The 23,226-nt window shown below is 38.6% G+C and overlaps 3 protein-coding genes across 4 annotated transcripts; 2 read left to right on the forward strand and 1 right to left on the reverse strand.

Moving 5' to 3' along the window:
• The first annotated feature begins 4,045 nt into the window (after window positions 1–4,045).
• Window positions 4,046–8,086, forward strand: LOC109147865. Its single transcript, XM_019295522.1, has 3 exons — window positions 4,046–6,318; window positions 6,862–7,163; window positions 7,543–8,086. Exons 1-3 carry the CDS (start codon window positions 4,046–4,048, stop codon window positions 7,917–7,919), a joined length of 2,952 nt encoding a protein of 983 aa, XP_019151067.1. The 3' UTR covers window positions 7,920–8,086.
• A 212-nt stretch (window positions 8,087–8,298) lies between these two features.
• On the reverse strand, window positions 8,299–10,463 carry LOC109148029 (beta-D-glucosyl crocetin beta-1,6-glucosyltransferase-like). Its single transcript, XM_019295747.1, has 2 exons — window positions 9,707–10,463; window positions 8,299–9,284 (listed from the first exon to the last, which is right to left on the reverse strand). The coding sequence occupies exons 1-2, from the start codon at window positions 10,360–10,362 to the stop codon at window positions 8,519–8,521; spliced, it is 1,422 nt and encodes a 473-aa protein (XP_019151292.1). The 5' UTR covers window positions 10,363–10,463; the 3' UTR covers window positions 8,299–8,518.
• An 8,143-nt stretch (window positions 10,464–18,606) lies between these two features.
• Window positions 18,607–23,047, forward strand: LOC109148026. Of its 2 annotated transcripts, none has more exons than XM_019295745.1 (6): window positions 18,607–18,748; window positions 18,924–18,991; window positions 19,808–19,928; window positions 20,088–20,503; window positions 20,961–21,285; window positions 21,762–23,047. In XM_019295745.1, exons 2-6 carry the CDS (start codon window positions 18,957–18,959, stop codon window positions 22,788–22,790), a joined length of 1,926 nt encoding a protein of 641 aa, XP_019151290.1. In that variant the 5' UTR covers window positions 18,607–18,748; window positions 18,924–18,956; the 3' UTR covers window positions 22,791–23,047. The 2 variants fall into 2 exon arrangements, with proteins under 2 accessions (XP_019151290.1, XP_019151289.1); XM_019295744.1 differs by having other exon boundaries at window positions 18,931–18,991.
• Window positions 23,048–23,226: the final 179 nt, after the last annotated feature.

Genomic DNA, 23,226 nt, shown 5'->3' on the forward strand with positions numbered 1-23,226 from the left:
TATGATCATTTCACATAGTGATCATGATATAGTTATTTAAAACGCTATGTGTTTGAAAGCTGGAAATAAATTATGTCATGATAATTTGCCTGAAGCAAATTAGTTGTAAAATATTTCATAATGATCACTCCTCATAAGTTGAGAACATGTTTTTAGAGATCCTGAATGGTCTCACTATTTAGACTTCTTTTGGCTCTTCACCCCCTAAGATGGTTGCGTACTCGTATTTTTTTCATTTAATTAATATGTATGTTCTCTCTATTTGGACATATATGATTGCATATACCTTTGAGTATTTATATTTTGCGATTTTTTAAAATTTTAAAGGCCCATTTTTTAAATTATGGCATGAGCGATTGGGTCGTTTTGGGTAAACATAATGAGTTAGAGATTATAATTTCTTATCCACATGAGTATTTTATAGAGCATGTGTGAAGGAGAAATATTGAATTATATGTTTTGGGGATATACTTTTGTTTGAAATCCAAATCTAACTCACTGCATATCACAAACCAATCCCTCAAGGATTGTTATACCTAGTACATGGTTTCAAAATAAACATTTCCATATATGCGTTATTATTTATAGTGCGCAGTCTATTTCAATACATCACCACCTCAGCGTATACCTCTAAAAAGGCTGCCAAAAAAGCCTTAGTCTCTTGATTAATTAATGTGCCAACAGCACATGATAGGAGACTAATATACATATCCTTAGGTACGCTGACTGCATACTTAATTAATGAAGATTGTTTCTCGGCATTAGGGGGAGATAAGAGTTCAAATTTAATAGAATGCCAAGAAATTCCATAGAATAAAAATATCTTCATTATTTAATCCATGTACTAGTTAGACTGAACTGAAAGTTCAGAAGATGATATATTTGCGATATTAGCAAATAATCTGCCAAATACATCTATTGATCATACTGATCATAAAAGAGTGACTAGGTCCATATACCATCCCCAATTTGGACCAAATATATCTATCGATACTTCTTGATGTCAGAAGTGTAGGAGATCTATCGGTGTAAGAGATAAGAATCATTATACTAGATCTAGTAAATAAACATTGTCACTCTTGTTATACATTGAATAATTATGTCTTGGAGACGTTCGTCCAGATGACGAAAAACCCTAGTCAATTTATAGGTGCACCAAACAAACATAATACTAGGGATGCGGGACAACCAGATGTGAACTGAATAAGTTCTGGGAAATGTCTAGAATCTGGTTGACTTAAATATTGCCATAAACAATTATAAATATGGGAGAGATTTATGAAAGTATTATAGTTGTCGACAACACAATAGTCTGTACAAATTGCTTCATTATATGATAATCTGGATCCAGAGTTATGCACCGGAAGTGCCATGACTATTTATTTAACGTATAAAAGAGCAATTAAGGCATAGATCGACTCGCTAATTATTAATAATTCTCTTTATAACCATACACCATTGAGAGTTAACCCCGAAGGTTACAAGTGGGTGTGTGCACGAAAGAGAAATAAGAATAATGAGGTGATATGATATAAAGCGAGTTTGTAGTCTTATGGGTTCACGCAGATACCCTTGATTGATTTTAATCAAACATATCTTCCCACGATAAATGGCATTAAGTTCCGCTACATCATTGGCAGAATAATAAATTAGATATGCAACTAATATTAAATTCAAGAGTTCCCGAAGGATTTTAAGTTCTCAAAATGAGAAAAAGTGAAAATCGCACATTAAAATATTAAGGTCTTTATAGGACCTAAAATAGTTAATATTTATTTTGAGAAATCTCTGATGGATTTATAATTCCCGAAATGAGAATTTAAGTGTCATTATATTTACTCTTTAAAGGGTTACGAATGGAGTTAATATCCTCATTGAAGGAATAATATGTACCATTGTGTGCTCGATAAAGAGTTGATAATGAACTTACTTATTATTTATTCTCTAAGTCAATATTGATGGTGGAAAACATCAATGAAATATATAAAGGGTTTGATGATGTCAGCCCATATCTAAAGACGGAGATTTTGAAACAAAAGCTTGAGAAAGCCAAGTATTATCTCAACTCCAGAAGATAGAGTTTTTCCTTGAAGAAATTTTATACACCAGTTAGTCAGTATATGATATATGATTTTGATTGGATACTTAGACAAACAAATATATAATGGCTACTTGGGTACTGGCTATTACTTTTGTAACTCCATAATGCCAGGTTCCAAAATTGGTTGTACTATTTTTACCTCATTGTCCCATAGAGGGTCAATAAAAGGATATATAATGAAATCCTTTTGACTAGATACTATGATATTAATATTATACCACGTGAACTCCAGAAGAGTCACAAGATTATTATAGAGTATATTTATTCAAATGACAGTTGTATATATTTATTTACAAAATCCCTCTATACCCGTACAGTTTGGAAATTTAATGTATGGGACTTAAAGATTGTTATCTTGAGGGGGAGTATCATTTTGCATGAATCAATCCTGAAGATTGGGTCTTGAAGACTAACAGATGTACTCGTTTCCTTAGTTAAGTTTTCCCTACGGGGTTTTATCTTAAATCTAAAGTTTTTAATGAGGCAGCTAATCTAAAACAAGAATACGCATACATCATGCACTCTTTTCCTCAACTAATTTTTCCCACTGGGTTTTTTAGTGAGGTTTTTAACGAGACATGAGTATGATATAGTAATGTAAATGGGGAAAAGTTGCAAAATAATTGCTTAAGTAGACAAACCCCAAAAATCCTGAAGATTATGTCGATTGTGCCCTGAAGGTTTTGGTTGTACTCTTTTTCCCTTAACTAAGTTTTTCCCATAGGGTTTTTTTAAGTTAAGGTTTTTAACGAGGCAATCAGTACAATATATGTTCTTACAAATATCATGTACTCTTTTCTTCAACTAGGTTTTTTCCCACGAGGTTTTCCTAGTGAAGTTTTTAACGAGGCATGAATATATACATTTATACTTTTTGTCTAGGTTTTTCCCACAGGGTTTTCCTAGCAAGTTTTGAAGAGGCAGGATCATGTCAAATAATGTCCAAGGGGGAGTGTTACAAATATTATTATTATGGACATTATTGTATATATGGTAGTAGTTGTAATTGATAGGTTACTACCTTTTATATGTATAGTTATTGCCTTATATTTGATGTGATACCTTTGTATATTGATTCTAATGATGAATGAGAAATGTGCTGATCTTCCTCTTTCTTCTCTGTCTATTCCTTCTCCCTAATTTTTGTATAACAGCTATAAGTAAATAATTCAGGAAGAAAAAATGTCATTTTTTTTCAATATAATATAAGTAATAAATATGTTTTGAAAATGAGATAGGTAATAAACAATAAATATGTTTTAAGAAATTATACATGTAATAAGTAATAAATGTCACGTGTTAACTTGATCACAGTCATGTTATCATACCTTACTAAATACGGAGTAGGTAATATTGGAATATAATTGCATTATTATTTTTCGTTTTAAAAGACTTTATTGTATCATTCAGCGAAAATTGTATTGAAGAACGGAAGATGAGCGAAACTGAAAGAACACCACGCAAGGCGGGCTACTAGGCGGCTAAGAAGGCAGACAGCCATTGCGCAGTAACTCAGCGATATACCACAAAACCATTCAAACTCAATCCGTAAAACCATCTAAAATACGCACGCTAGCGCAAACCCGCACTTGCAGAAGCTCAAGGGCTCGCTAAAGCTTCAGAATTTTCGTAGAGAATTCTCTTTTCAAATCCTCGCGTTTTCTTCGACAGGTCACTCTTCACTCGCTTTCAAATCTCTCTAGGGTTAGGGTTATGCCTTTCTGATGGATGCACACACGCACTTGTATGTACGTATATTTGAGTATATGTGTATAGCGGCGTCATGCATATACGGTTTTCAGTTTTCCTTTATTGTTTAAAAGCCATGGCGTACTGAGTTTGAATGCAAGTTTTCTATGTTTAGGTTTATCGGAGCGAGGTTGATGAGTGGGTAGAGCTGAAACAAATCTGGGAGAGTGAAAAGGGCAAAACGAAACAAAAAAAATGCCACGTCAAGGGGATGATGATTTTGTACCAGAATCGTCAGTGGCCGCGAGGTTAAAGGACCATGGAATTGACTTGAGTTCAGACCCCTATTTGATGCATCGCCTTGGCGTAGTGGAGCGATCATCATGTTACTTTAGGAGTTTGAGTCCTAAGAGAGAGGAAAAAGAAGGGACACTGGTGTCACTGGATAAGGGGAGATATGGGTGGCTGGATCGAGATGAGAGATTGCAGGGACTGGTTTGGCCTGTGGACAAGAGGCCTGATTACCATGAGATGAAAACGTATGAGCTCTGTGATAATGTGGTTGGAACTGATGCTAAGAGTATTGGTTTGAGGTATGAATATGAAAATATTGGCAAAGGAGCTGCTAGGCATGACTGTGTTGAGACAGAGAGACTCTTGAGGGCCACTGAGCATGAAATATTTAGACAAAAATCAATGGCTTTGCAAGAGGAGTCGGGCAGGGGAGGATTGACACTGGGTTTGGATTCAGAATTGAAGTCAAAGTATGTTGAAGGTGAAAGGAGTTTGCCATCAGATTCAAAGCTTCTTGGCTTGGATAGACTTGAGGTTAAGGGAGCTCATTATCCAGACCCTCATCTTCTGGACAAATTGACAGCCATGGAAGAAATGTATGGTCGAGGGGAAAGACTTGAGTTTCATTCAAAAAATATTTCATACCCTGTTGAGTATACATCTCAGCCTAAGGATTTGGTATGCACTTGTCACATCAAGGGCAATGCTACTAGAATATCTAGGGGAGATTACCCCCCATCATTCAAAGATGATATGGCTATGCAGAAAGATATTCATCCTTTGACCTCAGCAAAATTTGGAAATCAGTTCTTTTTAAATGAACACAGAGAGGCGTTCATTTTTCGTGCTGGAAGACAAGAGGATGTAAGGAGCTACTATCATGATAGATGCAGTGCCAGCAGGACCAATGATCAGGGATACATGTATCCCAAAACTTGGCCTGAAGAAGATTATAATCATGGTTACTTGTCCGAGGGGTTAAACAGGAGGAATTTCCACCAACTAAATGTCAATCCATCAAGAGCTTTGGGTGCAGCTAAGGAAAATATTGATATTTCTCAAAGAAATCTGATTGGCTGCAGTTCCTTGGATCACTCTTCACAAACTGCTCTGGAGTATCTTCCTTCTAGCACTTCCCCTGCTATACTTCGTCAAGATGATTTTTATCGGGATTCCAGAGAAACTTATGCTGAGAAGCAGAATTTTAGAGAAAGAGAGATACCACCAAAGATTGATAAGGAAAAGATTGATATTTCTCAAAGAAATCTGATTGGCTGCAGTTCCTTGGATCATCACTCTTCACAAACTGCTCTGGAGTATCTTCCTTCTAGCACGTCCCCTGCTATACTTCGTCAAGATAATTTTTATCGGGATTCCAGAGAAACTTATGGTGAGAAGCAAAATTTTAGAGAAAGAGAGATGCCATGTCTCTGCATCTCACGAGGAATATTGAACCCTGGCAGTGATAATGCTGCTGCTTCCAACATCTATTTTGAAAAGTGGAGAAAATCACCGGGAGGTGAAAGCCAGATGGAAATACTTGGACATGGGGTGGGAACAGAGAAAATGGAATCATGTGTGCATTGCACGAAAAATGAGTTGGCTAGGTCGTTGAAGAGGAAGTATAGTTTGGATAATGAAATGATCATGCATAATTCTAATGGGATCATGCCAAGGAAATTGACTACTATGAAGGGAACAAGTGATGTATCTGGAGTTCAGGACCAGAAGGATCAAGATGCAGCTCCTTTATTGGAGCATGGCATTGAGCAATGTAGAAAGGTTTGTAAGGTATATGAGAAGGAAAAATTCAATCCAGTCACTGCATCTCATAACTTTCTGTCATCTCATAATCCTATGGAACAGGGGCAAAAACTGCTTATCAATCAAAATGAACCCTGCAAAAAGCAAAAAGTTCATCAAGAACCCAGTTCACTCAGCTGGCATAATATGAGCCAACATAATACGAAAAAGTCCCTCCCTAAGAATGTTTGGGTAAGGGGAAACATTGATAAACAAATAGAAGTGCATGAAAATAAAGTTAAGGAATCAAAAAGCACCTTGGTGGATTCTGCGAAATCAGTGTTACCTGAGGGTCCCAATAAGTTTGATCTACAGGTACAGAAGTTTTTCTTAATTTTCACCAAAAAAGTGAATGAAGATCTGCCTACTCGAAAAAGCTATAAGGAGAAGGGAAGGGCTGGAGGCTTAATCTGTCTTGTCTGTGGGAAAAGGTATGTCTCCTCAATGTATTACTGATATTTTTCATAATAGAACAAGTAGTTTGAATATTATTCCAAAATATTCATTTAACAATTCAACTTTATGGCATTTTTGGCTTTCATAATTGTTTGCTTCTTGAGGTGAGTTGTCTGATTTTCACTATTAAAAAGGTTCACATTACTACATTATTATTTTCTCTTGGAGTTGCCTTACTAAATTAGATGAATGGTGCCTTATCAACTGAACATCTAATTGTTTGATCACTATTATACGGTATGTTTAAGAAGTTCGAAGAGAAACCTTTTAGGAGAATTATATATTCTCTAACGCCTCGTCATAATTGTTATAAATAGTCAACAATGGAAAATTATTACAAATAGAACGAAGATTTGAGAAGAAAGGTACTGTTTGGCACTACCATACATCTTATTTATTAGTGTTAGCTTTCAATCTTCTTGTAATTTTTATCATCTATAGAACATTAGAACCCATGCAAGCTATTTCTCTTGGTTTATGTGAACCCTAAAGTGCATATGTTCTTTCACCCAATCAAGGCAATTCAGGGATGCTCAATCCTTAGGGGCACATTGCTTTATGACACAAAAGCTTGACTTGAAAGCTAAACACTTGGGTCTTCTCAAGGCAGTTTGTGTCCTGATGGGGTGGAATACTGTTGTGGGCCCGAATGTTACAGCATGGCTACCAGAGCCCATTTTCAGATCCAATGCTTCAGCCCAGAGAGAAGACCTTATACTTTGGCCACCAACTGTCATTGTTCACAACTGTACCAAGTCAAGCTATGGTCCACAAGAGCAACAAGTCAAAACTCTAAGAAAGATTGAGGATCTTCTAAGGGGTACGTATATATCACTTGAACATTTGACATCTTCAATTCTATATGCTTCATTTAATCTTTCCATGTTACTCTGCATCTTTTTCCCCTACTATCATGTTGAAACACTAGGCCTGTTAGGAATGGGCCAATTAGGTTATAGCTCATTCCTGTATAAATAGTTGATACCTGTAGAGCTCTTAAGAGACAATACAATGAATCCTTTCATTCTTCTACATTATTCAACTTAGTATCAGAGCCAACCCCATAAACATGAGATTTGAAAATGATGATGGTTGGTTGACATAATGGCTATCAAAGAGATTTTGCACACCGATCCATGTAATACTTGTGTTTGACAAAACAATTCTTCTTGTCGTTTCTTGCTGCTGTATATTGACAGGTGAAGGTTTTAGTGTTAGTAAAATCAAGGTTTGTCTTGGGAAGCCTGCAAATGGTAGCGTAGTGGTGATCAAATTCTTGGCCACCTTTCCCGGCTTAAAAGATGCAGAGAAGCTCCACGAGTACTTTATAAAGAAAGGGCATGGAAGAAAAGAGTTTAATCAGGCTTGTGATAAGGACCGAAACAGTAAACATCAAGAAGGAAGTGAGGGGGCAGACAAACTTAACGAGCTTGTACTGTGCGGATACATGGGTATAGCTGAAGACTTGGATGAAGTCGATAAAGATACGAGTTCAAGATGTTTGATCAAGAGCAAGAAAGAGATTCATGATTTTGTGGATGCTCCTGTTTATACCTCAAAGCATCAACTCTCTTAAGCTTAATGCAAAATATGCCAGATGGCTATGAGGAGATCGAGAATCAAACATGAAATTCTACAAAGCCCCACTTATTTTCCGCCGATATTTTGGAAACTAGAACCCCTTTTTTGTCATAAGAGTTGCAGCTGTTCTAGTTTTTGATTTGCAATAGTTCTGGGAGTAGATGAAACTAGAACCCCTTTTGTCTTAGTTATATTTTTTTAGTACAAACTGACTCTGTCCAATTCAGATCTGTTCATAACTACTCATAACTATCCAATGCAGTATTTGTTCATAATTAATTTTTTCAATCTATTGAAAAATAAAGAGCCGTAATTGTTCATAATTATCTTTTTAAGTTATTGAAAGGTAAAAACTCAATATTATTTCTATGAACCACTGACATTTCATTTGAGTGAGTCACTTTATACCCATCATCGGGCAGTCTTAGTTATACTTTAGTCATAAACAATTAATTCAAATTCAACTCAATTTGTAAAAATTAATTCAAATTCAACTTATTCATCTGCATAACAAAATATAAACAAGGTGGGCAAAAAGAAAATAGAAACAGTAAGGCTTGCCATATTATTTTTAGCTATCATTTAGTCTTAGTCTCAGCCACCAAGACTAAACCGTATGTAGTTGACGTCGGCGGAGTCTTGTCTAAACGTCTTCGTCTGACAAAGCGTTGTCAACTCCTGCACCGCCTCATCCATCTCTTCCTCCCCTCTCTCGCTCATTATCTTCTCACTGAACTCCCTCGCCCTCCGCCGCAACCGCTGCCCGCTCTTCTCCGCCACCACTTCCCTCACCACCCTCGCCACCTCCTCTCTCTCCACCCTCCCCTCCCCGTCCCTCACCACTTCCTCCCCTACCCCCGCCGCCGCCACCACCCTCGCGTTCAGCGGCTGGTCTAGCTGCATCGGCATCGCGATTATCGGGACGCCGAATTTCAGCGCCTCCATCACTGAGCTCCACCCGCAGTGGCTCACGAATCCGCCGATACTCGAATGTTCTAGAATCATCCCTTGCGGGGCCCATCCCTCCACCACTTTCCCCCGCTTCCCCACTCTCTCCAGATACCCCTCCGGCAGGGCGTCCCCAATAGCCCTAGCTTTTTCCCCGGCCTCGGCCGCCGGAAACCTAATCACCCATAGGAAGTTCACCTTGCTTAGCTCTAACCCTAGAGCCACCTCCTCCATCTCCTCCTCCGTCAAGAAATACTCGCTCCCGAACGAGACGAACACCGTGGAGCATCGCGGCTTCATGTCGAGCCACTCTTTGATCTCCGGATTCTCGCCGTCCGCCACCAGAGATCTCACTAGTGGGCCCACTGGTACACAACGTTTTTTCACCAAATTGCTTAGCTGATCAATATACCTGTCAGATTACAGTTACAAACAAAGTACAATCATATAGTCTCTTTGTCCTATTTTATATATTTTTGTTTGAGTTAACCAAATTCTACCCTAGCTTTTACTTGCATGATATAACAAACAAAGATCAAATATTTTCATCATGTAATATTACTATTTTCATCATGTAATAATGTAATATTGACTCTTTATGTTTCAGTAGATTGATGCTAAGAGAGTAGTCATGAACACATTATATTGAGCAAATAGTTATATGCTTCAGTAGATTGAGAGAGTAGTCATGAACAGATATATTGAGATATTGAGAGAATAATCATGAACAGATATATTGAGCAAATAGTTATAATTAAACAGATATATAAAATTATAATAGAATCAGTTAATATTCAAAAGTAAAAATAAGTTTAGCATTGAGCAAGTACGTACTTCCCCTCAAGCTGTCTGAAAGTTTTGATGAGGATGATGCTTGACGACCCATCTAAACACCCATCAATCCTCTCCGTGTCACTAACGTCGCCATCTATCTGCTCCGGCGGCTCAAATAACCGTTTGTTCCTGATAAACTCATGGTCCCGGAGATACAACTCCGGGAAGGGGTACTCTTCAGCAGGGTGTCCTCTGCCAACATGAAACAGGTAAGAGCACGCCGCCGCCCCGGGGCTGAGGAACAAAACCGCCGGAATACTTTGCGCAGCGGCCATCGCCGGCACCCATGGCTGGAGAAAGTCATACACCACCAAATCCGGTTTCAAGGTGTCTAGAAGGTTCAAAAACCCCGGCTTCGACATGTCCAAGGCCTTCTTGAGAGTGGGCATGAGGTGGGGCGGGAGGCCATTGGTGGTGTGGTAGTGAGGGGGAAGATCAGGCAGCGATGGCAGCTGAAGCTCCACGAGCTTTATGGAAATGGCGTCTTTTTCAGAGACCCTTTTCTTGATCGAACTCAGATTCACGGGGGTGGAACAAATGTAAATGTAGAAGTTCCTCTTGGTGAGAGCCTGGGCTAAAACCAGAAATGGGCATATGTGACCATGCGCTAGCCATGGAAACATTAGAACCCTAATGCTTCTTTGACTGGTATCCATATATGCATGCAGAACCTAAAATCAAAATTTAAAAAAGAAAAAAAGACTTTAATTTCCTGTAATTCTTATAGATAGGGGGAATCGATTTCAACAATACAAGAATATATATATAATAGATAAAGATTTAAGGAGAGTATTATTTGTATATAGTTTTATCAGGTAGCTTGGTGGTTGATGTTATCCTGTCGGGCCGTTGATGAAGCAGAATGTACACGTGGCAGCCACACAGAACTGTAGGCATGAAAACGTGGAGGAATGCCAGGCAATGCACTTCCTGTGTACATGCAAAAAAAAAAACAAATTATGATTTACATCCTCCCAAATGCTCTGTTGGGCCGAGGTGTGGGGGTCCTTATGGTTGGGGTTCAGCCTTTTGAAAGAAAAAAATAAATTATGCCCACGGGCATTTGGTCCTGCTTACTAAGCCATTGAGTTATCGTGATTTACATCATCTCACATGTTCCGTTGGGTTGGAGTGTGAGGCGCTTAGAGTTGGGGATTCAGCCTTTTGGGGTAAGAAAAAAACAAATTAAACTATGAGACGTAACTTTAGTCTATTGGTTTTTTCTTCGCTGTTTGTTTTAGTCCTGATTTATAAAATTTTTATTATTACAAAGTATTCTTAACTTTTCAAAAAGTTATAATTTTAGTCTATAAAGCATGTGCTGTTAAACTAACTTTGTTAAGGTTTTATTAATTTATTTAATATATATGAAAATGTTTTGATTAATTTAATTTGTTATCTTTTTTCTTTATAATTTTACGAAAAAAAGTCAAATAGTTCATTGAATTTATTACTTTTGTGCAGTTAAATTATTAAACTTAAAAAGTGTGTAATCAAATCATCAAATAAGAAAAATGTGTGCAATTGAGACATTTTTTGTTTTCTTTTATTGCAATTTGAGTTGAAAACGTACATTTCAATATTTCCTCCTAACTAGTATGACAAAGGAAATATTAACTCTTAGTACATATACCATATAAACTAATATGATCAGATTCTAGCGGGAAAAAATAGAAAAATATCTTAATTGTACATGTTTTTCTTGTTTGATGTTGATGATTTGATTGCACACTTTTAAGTTCAATGGTCTAATTTCATATAAAAGTAATAAGTTCAATGACCTATTTGATATTTTTTCATTTTTTTTTCCAATTTTGATATTTCATATGCAAATTGAAAAATGAGAACATGATTTTTCCTTTTCCGTCATAGTATATATTGTCATTGTTTCCTCTTACACGATTTTGCTAAAATTAGAGGAGCATAGCACATGGTATTGCATTTTTTCAGTGAACGATGAAAAAGATGAAAGAGGTGTTTCCTCTTACACGATTTTGCTAAAATTAGAGCATAGCACGTGGTATTGCATTTTTCAGTGAACGATGAAAAAGATGAAAGAGGTGTTTCCTCTTACACGATTTTGCTAAAATTAGAGCATAGTACATGGCATTGCATTTTTCAGTGAACGATGAAAAAGATGAAAGAGGTGCGATGTTAGTATGGTTAGGGGTGTTAGCTACGTTTGGGGTGTTACAGAGCTTTCGATAAATTATTTGTGTTCGTGTTTGGTAAGCGTTCGTTTATGTTTGTTTATTAAGGTAAACGAACCAGGGCCGGTCCGGTTTTTGATTTTTTGTGGCCCTGTTCGAATAAATAAATAAGGCCCTACCAAAATTAAAATCTTTAAAACTAATACCGTAATTTTATTATCAAAATATATAACACAAAAAAATTATCCATGCATCGCACGCACATTGCACGCACACTGCACGGATAATTGGGCAATTATTTATTCGAATTCAAGCAAGGATAACATAAAAAAACATAATCGATACAACCTATTTCATCAATTGCAATATATAATATTCGTTGTTATAATTTAAAGATTATAGCAAATCTTTTCCGTGCAACGCACAAATAAAAATAGACATATTATGGAATAATAATAATAGTGTGCACAAGTTTTGAACCTTAGATCTCAAAGTTAAAATACAATAAATACATGTTCCTACCATTTTTTTTATAAAGCCTTTTAGTTTTAATTAAAAACTTTTAATTTTTATTTCTAAACTATCTAGGTAATAATAAAATATTGAGCTTCTAAAATTTGGGACCTCTCTAAAATTTGGGCCCCTGTGCGGTAGCCCAGCTTGCACAGCCAAAATCCGGGCCTGAAACGAACATTAACAAACAAAATTTAGAGCTCGATTTATAAACGAACAGAGTCTGAACAGTTGTAAGCTCGTTTGCTAAAAGATCGTGAACAAGCTCGTTTGTGTTCGTTTAATAATGTTTGCGAACAAGCTCGTTTAGTGTTTGTTTAATAATGTTTGTGAACAAGCTCGTTTGTGTTTGTTTAATATTTGTTTGTATTTTCTTTGTAGGTGTGTTACTTGTTTGGTTATTTTTAGTGAACATATATTATTTCTTGTTCACGAACGAATTTTGATCATTAACATGTTCATATGTTTGGTTATTAAGCATTCACGAACGTGAACGAACATGTTTGTGAATGTGTTCGTTAATGTTACCGAACATGTTCATGAAACCGCCCCCGGGTTTAGGTGGGACGGTTGGGGGTTTATTTCATATAAATCATAAATGTCCCATATTTTGTCCCATGATGACACACTACACATTTTCTTACAAATTCTATCTATCTTGTCCTAATCTACAACTGTAATAACGTTACATTCACCTTGTAATGGCTCGTTTATGGTTATCTCATACAATATACGGTCCCTGCAACCATACGACATCGTTTTATCTATTTTACATATCTATTTCCTATATACGTTCTTTATCGGGTTTAGTAATCCAGGCTACCCCGGGTTTATTAAATCCATCATTGGTGCTCTTGTTGAGAGCTGCTGTACCAGCTCAAGCATGTTCTCTACTTGCAGTGTAACACAACCATCACAATCAAATATCATGGCAAGATCGAGATCCAACTCTCGCAACACGAACAGTTCCCGTAGCACCCGAGTCGTCCCGACCGGGAACGGCCCCACCGGGACTCCTAGCCCCCAACCGACCATCTCCATCAGGTCGGGGGGAGACTTAAGGGATCACCTCACCAACCACCGCAATGGCGGTGTGTCAGCTCCCGTTGCCCCTCCTCCGGATCACACCATACTACAGGAGGGGGCGGTCGCCCTTCAACAAGCCTCTGCTACTTTGGCTCGCCTCGCGGAAGGGCTCCAAGGGGGGTGCACAAGTCGGCTTGGGGGCCACCCAAAGGGTGCTGACCCCGCCTCCACCTCCCTCAAGACAGCGCAGCGGGCCGAGCACCCAACCACCCCGGGCACTCGACACTCAAATCGAAGGGGAGGTCAACTCGCCCCGGTCATTGGACAGTCGGGGAGAGGGTGACATCCGTCAAGATCGTCATGGAAAGGGCGTGTAACACCCCACGGCCTGCGTATCCAGATTAATTATTTAATTAATCCCATTACCATATAATTAAGAATGATTTAATCCCCATCAATTAATCAGTGTGGTCTACAATGGACCATGCACCCTTATCCCTAACCAAGTCCTCAATCCTGTAAGGAATAGGATAAGTAGACCTTTACCATCCAGGCCCGAGTTGAGACTCCTAAATCTATATATAGGGACTTAGGAAACATTTAGAAACCCTACCACAGCTAATTCTACCACACAAGATATTCCTGGAGGAAAACCTACAGAGGAACCCCCCTGCCACCAAACGTAGAGGAATCCACGGGAAGAAGATCTTAGAGAAGAACCTTAGTAGCCAAGGATATTGATTAGGGCTAAGAGGTAACCCATGTCTCAACAAAACCTATTTTCCTTGCTATATCTTATTCATTGGCTCCTTTGATAATCGTATGTGTAATTCTGTGATTGAGTCTTGATAGAACCTTGCTTAGGGTTTATATTGTGTTTATGTGATAATCTTGATGTTCTTGATATTGTGGTTAGTTATATAAACGATCTTGTATTTTGATTATGTCTAAAGCCCTAGGGTTTATATCGTGAATTTCGTATTATGATGTTCTTGGTATATATGGGTGGGATTATGCATGATCGGGTATTGAGTCTAGCCTAGGACTTGTGTTTAGGACCTTGCATATAGATTTCTTGATGTTCCCGTGGTTCCGGATGCTCTTGAACCGTTATATGATTATGTTGAGTCTTGGCATGTTTAGGAATCGTGTTAGAATGTATTTTGTGTGGTTATTGGTTTGTTTCAGTTAATTGAATACGTGGTGTGATCGTTATGTGTTTGAAGGTGTCTGAACATGGTTTCGGGTTCCACGAGCGATCCCGAGGCCGAAAGTTGCCTGTGTATCAGTGGGGGGTAAATGGGGGGACTGCCCACCAGCCACCTACCCGTTGCCCGAGGCGTTGTTTCTAGCGGGCAGTGGTCTGCCCGCCGGCCACCCGCTGGAATGGCGAATGGCCGTCGGCGGGTGGTTGGCGAGTGGTTACCCACCCGCTGGAAATCGGTCGAGGTTCGTGACGTTTTCCCCCTTGTTCTGTTGTGTTTCGTTATATCCCGTTTGTCGTGTATGAGTCTCGTTTGGTGTTTTAGGTATTGTTCTAGGAATCTATGTGTAATACGTGTCGTTGTTGGTGTGTCTTAATTGTTATTTGATTATGTGTTGATTGATTGAATAATGATGAGTATCATGGTCATTACACAATGGCCGGTGTGACTGACGATGATGATGATGATGATGATGATGAGATTGTGATTGGTGGTATTGAATTGTTAGCGGTTAGCACCACTTGTCCCCGGTCATTGTACTAAAGGTACAGGCCATAGCGGTGACTGTGCTTAAGGCACACACCCACCTTAGACTTGCTTACCATTGAGCATGAGTCAGGTTATAAGTGTTGCGGTGTCATATTAGAGCTATATGCGCTAACCCCTTGATATTGACACTAGAGGTGCGGATCATTGAATGACAATGCGGCACCATCTTGATATGTTGGTAGTTGATAAGGGGTTTGTCGGTAGGGGCATGTAGTTGCCCGGAGGCATAAGGGGTGGTGATATAAGGGTGGTCTGGAGGTATAGGTTGGAACTGATATAAGGATGGAGGGGAGCTACAAGGTTGGAACTTGGTATAAGGTTGGAGGATGAATTGTGTGCTTTGATGACTTCTAATTGACTGTATTGAATGCGTTAGTTGCTTCTACTTGTTATTTATGCTTATCTGCCTGTCATGTCTTGTATTGCATGCTTAGGATGCCTGTTAGTTCTTATGATTACTCTAGGATGTTGAGTCTGCTAATATGTCTTGAGTCTTGATCTTGGATTTAAACTAGAGTCTTGTAAGTATATATGTATTCCAGTTTCAATTCAAAATGAGTTTCTTATATCTACCTATATTGTACTTAACGCGTTGGAGTGGGTTACCAGGATTATTCGCTGACGGTTGTTATACCGAATGTTTTTCAGGTGATGAGCAGTAGCTTCGGAGCGCGCTAATCAGGGCCTTGGACTTAGCTTAATTAGCCTTAGTACTATAGTTGGCATGCGTGCCTTGGGATTGTATTCGAGTATTAATTTGAGGATTCATTTTGCTTGGTTAGTTTAGCCTGTGCACCTAGGTACTCAAACCTAGGTGTGGCATAACACCCCGCCACTTAGGGATAGCTTTATGCTCTATTTGAGATTTAATTGATAGATTCGCATTTATTTTATAAGTTTTAAATATCTCAAAATTCAGGGGTGTTACAGGGCGATAGGAGGAGGACGACCCAAGCCAGCCCCGCCCTGGAGAGGCTTGGCAACCGCGTGTCGGCCCGAGACAGGTTGGGCCTAAGGCCAACCACCAATGCAACATGCAAGAGAAAGCTCGGCCAAATCACCGATGAGGAGGAAAAGGAGTTGTAGAACTCCCAACCCAAAAGAAACAGGCCATCAATGCCATTTTGGGGGGGGGGGGGTATCTATGCCATTTTTGGACCTCATTTGTCCTTGTCTTTTTCACTTTCAAAGATGAAATCTATATTTCTTTTTTATTTTAGAGAATTGGTCTTCAATTATATAATATTTAGTCCATGAATTATATGTGTAATTATCTTTTAACCCTTAAGTTAGGTGTAAAATAACTGATGGGTAAATACGCATAAAGGATTAATTCGTATAGTCGGTTCGTCAAGAAGTCACCCAACCGGTCCGTCGTAGCCATCAACTCGAAGGGACTAAATCACTTGTGATCAATCATACCGCTCGTACCGATAGGCCTCGTGACAAAAATAAAAAATAAAAAATTCTCTCGGATCATTCTTGGGATCACCCCGACAGAAAGCCACCCGGCCGGTCTACCGTAGGTTGACCAGTTGGCCTACAATGTGACGCAGCCTACAAAGCCGAAAATGTAACTTATACGACAAGTTATAGGGGCCAACTTGCACCTGCAGAGCGGAGACTAACAACTTGCAGGTACGGCGGCTCTGTCACCTCGATCAGTCAACCTACGAGTCCTTTTCCTTTTTTGGACCTCTATGCCATTTTTTGACCTCATTTGTCCTTGTCCTTTTCACTTTCAAAGATGAAACCTATATTTCTTTTTTATTTTAGAGAATTGGTCTTCAATTATATAATATTTAGTCCATGAATTATATGTGTAATTATCTTTTAACCCTTAAGTTAGGTGTAAAATAACTGATGGGTAAATACGCATAAAGGATTAATCTGTATAGTCGGTTCGTCAAGAAGTCACCCAACCGGTCCGTCGTAGCCATCAACTCGAAGGGACTAAATCACTTGGGATCAATCATACCGCTCGTACCGATAGGCCTCGTGACAAAAATAAAAAATAAAAAATTCTCTCGGATCATTCTTGGGATCACCCCGACAGAAAGCCACCCGGCCGGTCTACCGTAGGTTGACCAGTTGGCCTACAATGTGACGCAGCCTACAAAGCCGAAAATGTAACTTATACGACAAGTTATAGAGGCCAACTTGCACCTGCAGAGCGGAGACTAACAGCTTGCAGGTACGGCGGCTCTGTCACCTCGATCAGTCAACCTACGAGTAACTGCAAGGTGACCGTCTGACCAAGCCAACGAGAAGACGCCACATCAAGCCGCTTGCAGCAGGTGCATTAAATGCGTAGGCCGACTTAGTTAGTATAAATATGAGTGTCTCCCCCTCACTTCTCATCTTCATCTCATTATAGCTACTACTTACTACACTGTAACCTACACACCGTGTAACATCACCCTGCTGGTACATTGCAACCTGCTACTCGTAACCTTCACTCTGTATTAGCAACCTGCTCATAAATTGCACTATACAGTTGCAACCTGCATCATTTGTAGCAGCCCGCTTGTGACCACTTGCTACTTGTAATACTACTAAGCCTTGAATTGCTTAGTCCCTGGTAGACCATCCCCCGGTAGATCGACCGACAGGCTGTCCTACGAGCGCTCTCTCCTACTTGTCTACAGACATATGTATTCGTAACCCCCGTTTCCGTTTACGCTATCAATAACGATTCTAGTCAATCGTGGATTATATCTATTATCAATATGTCACTTAATAACGTGAGTGATTTAGTTATTAAAAGATTAAAATTGTCACTTTGCACATGATTTAAGCGTTAAAAATTATCACATATAACTTAAAGCTTATATGCCACTTAAAAAACCCGAAAAAATGACTTATGCAAGTACTTTTTCTAATTTTATCATGTTTGAGTATTTAAGGAAAATAAAGTAAAAATAAAAATCATTATAGTCAATGGAAAAAAATGTCAAATTTGACGAAAAATGTCTTCCTAAATTTTTAGTCTGAAAAGATGTTCTATATATTCTTTATTTTTTGTTATCTTTTCTCCCATCGCTTTATTAAGCTAGTTTTTGAATTATTAATACTACCACAACCATCAACACCATCACCACAACCACCACACCAATAGCGCTATCAATACCAACACTACTACAACCACCACTATCACAACTACAACACACCACCACTATCACCATTTATTATTATTATATTATTATTATTATTATATAACAAATAATATGCTTATTTTCAGAAAAAATAAAAGAAACAGATAAAGATAGTTTTGACTTTAGCCGAACATTAAAAAATTAAATCAATTTTTTAAAAAAAAAAACATTTTATAAATTTCTAAATAGATCATAGATCATAGATCATAAATTTATAACACAGGTCCATAATATAACTAGAGAACAAAAAATAATCTTTCTCTATTTTATTTTATTTTTTTCTTAGAGAGAAAAAATCTTCATTCCCAAAACTACCCTCCACAAACACACAGACTCTGTCTAGTCTCGACGCTCAACCCACACAGTGGGTTTTCCAGACCAAAGTCTAGCCATGAAATCGAAGACTTCATTCGGGGAGGAGCTTCAACTAAAGTCAGCGTTCAAGTTAAGCTCGATTTTAATTTATTCAATTTTTTTCACGTTTATGCAATCAGTGCTCATAGTTATCTTTTACTCCGTATTTATTTATTTTTAGTTGAATTATAGTGGGTTTGATTGCTAGACTGGGAATCTTAATTTGGGTCTTTGATATCATAGTCTGCATTTCTATTTGTGTTCCTTGACAGCTGAGAGTTAAGCTTTGATTTCAAGAATGTCTACTTCGGGGAATGAAGATCAGAATCAGAGGTAATCATCTTCCTGCTTTGGCTTCAAAGTTTTGATTTTATTATTGTTTCTGTTATAATTTTGATTTCCGAGCTTTTTCTTTGATCAATTTGAAGTTTGGGTAGTAGTTCCTTGTTTGATTTTAATTATTGCATAAGTTCAGTGTGGGTTTGCAGTCTGATCACTATAAGATCTGCTTCGTGCAATAATGGAGGAACAAGTCCACCCCCCCACTTTGCTTTGTGTTTAATCATATGATAAGGTTTGTTTGTTGGGGATAAATTTATGTGGGATGAAAAATCAAGATTGAATCTTGAATCCCATTGAGTTGAATTTGATGTGTATGTAGAACTGAAAATGCTAGGTTGTTTGAGCTTAGATAAAAGAAATGAAGAAAGTAGACTTATAAAATTTGAAGGTCCCTCTTTATAGTTCTGGGGAGTCACACTTGAATGATGAATACTATGGTCTAGTAATGAGGTGCATTTTATTGTCCATGATCTGGTGACTACTTGTCCAATATTGGTGGCTTTGTTGTCTTTTCTAAAGATCGTGGAAATAATGTATGTGTTTTCCTCTTGTAATCTACGTGTGCCATTTAAAAAGCAAGTTTTTGATTGTTCGAATGCAATTTTAATGGTATTAGTCGATAAAAAGACTCTGGATAGAATACCGAGAAGAACTTTGTGTTAGTGTTTTGAAACCTGGACCAGATCGTATAAATACTTCAAACTATTTGAATTGTGGTTAAATTGCTACAATTCTAATGGCTGGATATTAAAAACTTCGTAAAATGGGATGCTATTCTGACCTGAAATCGTGGAAACGTTTCATCAGGAATACTCCAGTCATGGAAGATTCACCTTCAATGAGAATTGAATTTCTTCGGGCACGATTACTGTCTGAAAGATCAGTCTCCCGGACAGCAAAGCAGAGAGCTGATGAACTGACCAAGAAGGTAACTCCCGTTTTTCTAAACTCACACATGATTTGTATATTCCTTATTCCCCCCTTTGCAAAAAGGATTACTCCTGTGTGGCACAATTACCATGTTATTATATCTTTTCTTCAATTCATAAATATTTTTATTTTAACCATAAAATCCATCCGTGTTAAGGTTGCAGAACTGGAGGAACAGCTAAATACTGTCACACTTCAAAGAAAGAAAGCCGAGAAAGCCACTGCAGCTGTGCTAGCCATTTTAGAGAACCATGGTATCGGTGATGCTTCAGATGGTTTTGACTCAGGCTCTGACGAGGATGCTGTGATGTGTGAATCTAATGTTTCTGATAGTAAAGATGAGCCCAAGGAAGCGAGGGATAATGGTGGAGAAACCTACTCAAGCTCTGAGATTGACTCTTCTCCATCTTCTGGTAGAAGCTTGTCGTGGAAAAGTGATAGAGAATCTCTGCATTCTTCGAACAGGAAGAAATACATAGATTCTTCCAGAAGATCTAGTAGTTTTGCATCAACTGGTACTTCATCCAAACACGTTGGTAAATCTTGTCGGCGGATAAGGCGCAGGGAAACAAGGTCAGTTTCATTTCTTTTATTCATTATTTTTCACACGAGTACAAGGTGATGACATTGAATGTCATACACTTGTATAAATGCTCCTTTTTTGGTTCAAAAAGCTGTAGAATTGTGTTGAGATTCATTATGTGGCTTCATTATTTTCATTATTATGCTTTTATTATTTCTTGTGGCTATTTAGGTTCTTCTGTTGTTAGTATTCCTAGGCTCGGTTAGTATTCTCTTTACTGCCTATATATTGTAGTCTATGTATTTGCTTGTGAAGGGAGTGTAAATATTAAATAACAATACAACCTTTCCTTCTTCAAATCCTTCAACAAATTGTTTGTTTGTGTTCCACGTTGCTATGAACTCTCGAAAGATAATATTTCTCCAAGCATATGCGGGTATTAAATTTTTCAACATCTTACATATGCAATTATGCATTGTATAAATATTAGTTGTCTTGTATTTTCAGATCTACTGCTGAAGAATCATATAGCAAAACTAGCATGCATGCTGCTCGGGATAATTCAGGAACTACACACACTCAGGATCTTCTTGGACCGGCTGACTTTGGTACCGAGTCACATAGAGATGGCCTTGAACACCATGCTAAAAGTGGCCAATTGGAATTTCCAGCTTTTCAGGTTCTCGAAAATCAAAACTGCACACATGAAGGCGATGGAGACATGGAAAAAGCTTTACAACATCAAGCAAAACTTATAGGTCAATATGAAGATGAAGAGAGAGCGCAGAGAGAATGGGAAGAAAAGTACAGAGAGAATACCAGCTTTATGCCGGTAAATTCTTGATTTCCAGTTATTATGCTAGTTTTTATGTATGGGTATGAAATATAGCAGCTGCTATGATATAATGCTTTGTCTTTTAGAATAAAATCTGTCAAGAGAGATTAGCATTCTTATATATGCTCCAACCCAAAACACCAAAGGTTACAAGTTTGACTCCCAGCAGAAGCGGCCTATTGGCCTTCTTGGGTTTAGCACTTTAGCCGGTCAGCTATGGACAACCTAGGCTGGTTTACCTCCTTGTGGTCTTTTGCCGGCTAGGGTGACAAGGCAGGGTTTACCCAGTGCACACCCTCGGGTAGTGGCTGCGGGTTTCCCTCGTCACCCAAAAACAAAGGTTATCCACATTTCCTCTTTAGTAGATTTCAATAGCTCTTGGTAATATGTTGTGTACATTCTCCAGCAGGTAAATAGTTTATTATTCTGATTGTGCTAAGGAATAATAGATCTTCTCTGTATGAACGGCGCAGGATTCATGTGACCTGGGAAACCATTCAGATGTGACTGAAGAAAGAGATGACATGAAAGCATCCGAACAACCATCCTCCTCTAAGACGATATGTTCCCGAGACCAAGAATGCAAGCCAGAGAGAGCAGATAGACACTCAAGTGGAGTGCAGGAAGCCCCGAATGATTTTCGCCCCCCTGCACTTGACAAAATGAAATCTCACAAAACAGTCGTTTCTGAGTCCTCGTCACCAGAATTTGCGTTTCCCGTGTCTAAGGGAAATTCGGATCCAGTGCATTCTGAAAATAATGTTTCTGCGAACCCCTCAGAGCATGCTTCATCTTCTTCTGATGGCAGTAATTTGCAAAAGCATGACACTTCGGGGGGGAAATATGAACTTGCTTTGATCTCCCACGAGAAGAACAAAAACGTAAGAAATGTCCTCGAGGCACTGGAACAAGCTAAAGTATCACTGAGACAGAAACTCCACAGCATACCACAGATAGCCGAGGCTGCTGCACCCTCCTTTCCCGCGAGTGAAATTCGTGGAAGAACGGAGATTCCTGCCGGATGCCCGGCACTTTTCAGATTGCCAACAGACTTACATCGGGATACAACTTCTATTCCTCTACAATTCAGTATGGTAAATCGTTCCCCTGAAACTGTTTCCGATATGTTCTTCCCCAGCCATTTCCTCGAGTCTCGATCTACCTCTTCTGCAGGGAGTCCATTCTCTTCCATCCCCACCAACCCTTCTATACAAATTGGATCAAGAAATGCACCGTGGAGGCCAATGTTTGAGCCTTCCGTTAATACCAGTCTACCCTCTTCCTCAAGATCGAATCTTTTCGATCCTCAGTCAAGTGCAGCCAGTCCTTTTTCTAGTAACCATAGTTTCCCAACCTACCCTTTCTCCCCTGCCATGACCCCGCAATTATCTTCTCCCATCGGATTCTCATCCGCCCATTCTGCCCGGGAAAACAACACACCACCTCCTGCAACACGCTTCTCGCTCTACGATGATCATGTAAGACCAAATATGCACAGGTAGTATCTTGCTACTGTTTTTATAGCCATGCAGTTTTAATGTCTGAATGAAGATATTTTTATTTGGGTTATATATTGTCATTTATTGCAACTGGGCACTTAGGTTTATAAATGTTTTATAAGCAGCTGTTGTTGTATCTAAGATATATATTGGCTTGTAAACTTTTACAGTAGCTCATAGAAATGCGGTTTGTAAGAAGGTAATAAACAACATATATGTATTTTTCATGTTAATAAGTTATAGTTTTCGTTATAAGCTAATAGTGAGATTATATATTTATTTTATATATTATATGCTCAACACCTTGAACATTGAGCTATATGTTTGCCATTTTCTGCCCGCACGGGTTTAGCTCAATGGTTCAGTAGGCAGTATTTGGGAGAAGAGACCAAGGTTTGAACTTCGACAACAGCAGTGTGGGGATTATGTTCAAAGTGGG

The sequence above is a fragment of the Ipomoea nil genome, unplaced genomic scaffold, assembly GCF_001879475.1.
Source record: "Ipomoea nil cultivar Tokyo-kokei standard unplaced genomic scaffold, Asagao_1.1 scaffold2036, whole genome shotgun sequence".
NCBI lineage: Eukaryota > Viridiplantae > Streptophyta > Magnoliopsida > Solanales > Convolvulaceae > Ipomoea > Ipomoea nil.

Excerpts from the sequence above, each read along its gene's own strand:
- LOC109148026 (XM_019295745.1), top strand. The coding sequence starts at position 18,957 with ATGTCTACTTCGGGGAATGAAGATCAGAATCAGAG. Across the intron at positions 20,504-20,960 it reads ATAAGGCGCAGGGAAACAAG|ATCTACTGCTGAAGAATCAT; the intron begins GTCAGTTTCATT and ends TTGTATTTTCAG. Across the intron at positions 21,286-21,761 it reads AGAATACCAGCTTTATGCCG|GATTCATGTGACCTGGGAAA; the intron begins GTAAATTCTTGA and ends TGAACGGCGCAG.
- LOC109148029 (XM_019295747.1), bottom strand. The coding sequence starts at position 10,362 with ATGGATACCAGTCAAAGAAGCATTAGGGTTCTAATGTTTCCATGGCTA. Across the intron at positions 9,285-9,706 it reads TTCAGACAGCTTGAGGGGAA|GTATATTGATCAGCTAAGCA; the intron begins GTACGTACTTGC and ends GTAATCTGACAG.
- LOC109147865 (XM_019295522.1), top strand. The coding sequence starts at position 4,046 with ATGCCACGTCAAGGGGATGATGATTTTGTACCAGAATCGTCAGTGGCC. Across the intron at positions 6,319-6,861 it reads TGTCTTGTCTGTGGGAAAAG|GCAATTCAGGGATGCTCAAT; the intron begins GTATGTCTCCTC and ends CACCCAATCAAG. Across the intron at positions 7,164-7,542 it reads GATTGAGGATCTTCTAAGGG|GTGAAGGTTTTAGTGTTAGT; the intron begins GTACGTATATAT and ends GTATATTGACAG.